The 2,253-nt window shown below is 46.1% G+C and overlaps 1 protein-coding gene across 1 annotated transcript; it reads left to right on the top strand.

The window, feature by feature from the left end:
- The first annotated feature begins 613 nt into the window (after positions 1-613).
- On the top strand, positions 614-1,174 carry LOC137375627 (small ribosomal subunit protein eS10-like). Its single transcript, XM_068043010.1, has one exon. It carries the CDS (start codon positions 634-636, stop codon positions 1,123-1,125), a length of 492 nt encoding a protein of 163 aa, XP_067899111.1. The 5' UTR covers positions 614-633; the 3' UTR covers positions 1,126-1,174.
- Positions 1,175-2,253: the final 1,079 nt, after the last annotated feature.

Below are 2,253 nucleotides of genomic sequence, written 5' to 3'. Positions count from 1 at the left end.
ACTATTTGTGCCACTACTGCCAGTTCCTCAGGGCTAGACTCCAAGAATTGACCTCCCTGGCCACCTGCTCCCATTCCCTTCTCAGGATTTGCCTTGAGGTCCTCCTGGTCCCCTGAGGAAATATTGCCTCTTTCCTCCTTATGATCTCGTGCACTAATGCCCCCATCACTTACCCATCAGCAAACTCTATCAGGACTCAGGCCTAATCTTTAGATACTCCATTGCACCCTCATACACCTTTCAATGCTGCCAGCATTACATCCACATCTCACTGCTTCCACATACCTCCAGCTATTCAGCTATGGCAGGCACATCACCCAAACATAATCACCGACCTTTGTCCTTCTCTCTTGCAGGGCACAGTGGCCCATAACAGGAGTGAGCAGTCTAGAACTGGCACGAGACAGGCACGCCTGCATCACCTGATCTCTTTGGTGACGATGGTGCTCTGCATCATGGGGATGGCTGTGACTGAAGCCATTGTACCCGGCATCACCGAGAACATTCAGGATCATGGTGTGTTCCTGCCTTATACCCCTTCTGCAAGAGAAAACCAGGCAGCCCCCTCTCTTTGCTGTTGCTCCATTTGGGATGAGTCTCCCTGCACAGGCAGCCCCATTATAAGAAATCAAGATGCTGATGCCCAAGAAGAACCGTATTGCTATCTATGAGCTCCTTTTCAAGGAGGGGGTGATGGTGGCCAAGAAGGATGTGCATATGCCAAAACATCCAGAGCTGGCAGACAAGAATGTCCCTAACCTGCACGTAATGAAGGTCATGCAGTCTTTGAAATCTCGTGGTTATGTAAAGGAGCAGTTTGCTTGGCGACACTTCTACTGGTACTTGACAAATGAGGGCATTCAGTACTTGCAGGACTACCTTCATCTTCCTCCAGAAATTGTTCCAGCTACTCTACGTCGCCAGACTCGTCCTGAGTCTGCCAGGCCAAGGCCTAAAGGTCTGGGTGAGGACCGTCCAACTCGTTATCGTAGTGACGCTGACAGAGACACTTACAGGCGGACTGCTCCTCCTGGTTCTGACAAGAAGGCTGAAGCTGGTGCTGGTGCAGCTACAGAATTCCAGTTTAGAGGCGGATTTGGCCGTGGTCATGGACAACCTCAATAAATGTGTGCAATTTGTTATCTAAAATAAAGTCAATTGAAATACATTAAAAAAAAATTTTTTTAAAGCTCCCTTTTAAGAGGTGCAGGCCACGCACACTGATGGGTCCCCTTTTGATCATGCAGTCAACCAGCAGCACCTTCAGCTGAAATCATTGAAATGCTGAGGCAGCACTAAGTTTGTGTTGTGCCTGCCTGCACAGGACTAGGTGTAAGTCATCACAAATTGTGATCCCCATGCCTGAAAACCGAACAATCGAATTTCTGCCCCCACCCCCACCCCACTGCCCTCCACCCTGTGTTTTTCTCATTTTCTTTCAACATTTGTCTTTATTAGCTATAAAAGTATTGGAGCTGGGAGAAAAGGCCGTTTTATTGTAAGTGGGTGGTTGGAGCTCATGTGATGAAGCCTACAAGGTTGGCACCCCTAGTGGCACTGGGTGCTAGACCTTCACCTCTGTTTCCTCCTGCAGCCCCAACTGAGGGGATAAAAATCTCCCATTTTTTTTCTGGCTGTTACTGTCTCATATGTGGGATGAGTTTGGACAATGTTAATCCAGTTGCCAGTCGGGACTGTCTGGAAGATAGAAAAAATGTTACACAAATGTAGTTCTGAGGTTGGGCTGGAGTACATTGGGAGGAAGCATTGCTCTGCATTTGTATTCCATGACCTAGTAGTGCTTGATGTTGAAGGGGCTTTACTTAATATGTGCATGCTTAACGCTGACACTGCCTAAAACAGGGAGAACTTCAGCAATTACCTACTTCACCTTGAATAAAAATAATACAAATGCTTTTAGGTTCAGTGAAATAAAGCTGCAGCAATATTAAGTACAAATTACTACCCATTTCCAACAGAGCAATAATTGAATAAATTGAATCCGCACGCCCAATAGGAATTGAATTTCTTTTAATGGTAGGAAGATCATGAGGTTTATTCCTGCAATTCCCTGTGAAAAATCTTGGTCTCATTTAATAAATTCTTTCTGATACACCACAGGTTCTTTTTCTCATCCCTTGAGAATCCCACTGGCAGCAACATATTGTAGAATCACCCTGTTAATGGCCAGCTGACAGAGTAAAATGACCAAATAGCACTGTTGGATCCTGCATCATCACAGGTTCTTGAGGA

This window comes from Heterodontus francisci, chromosome 12 (assembly GCF_036365525.1).
Source record: "Heterodontus francisci isolate sHetFra1 chromosome 12, sHetFra1.hap1, whole genome shotgun sequence".
In the NCBI taxonomy this organism is placed as follows: domain Eukaryota; kingdom Metazoa; phylum Chordata; class Chondrichthyes; order Heterodontiformes; family Heterodontidae; genus Heterodontus; species Heterodontus francisci.
This window is presented reverse-complemented; position numbering and strand designations above follow the sequence as displayed.

What these genes read in the sequence shown, in the direction of transcription:
- LOC137375627 (XM_068043010.1), top strand. Translation starts at nt 634, where the DNA reads ATGCTGATGCCCAAGAAGAACCGTATTGCTATCTATGAGCTCCTTTTC.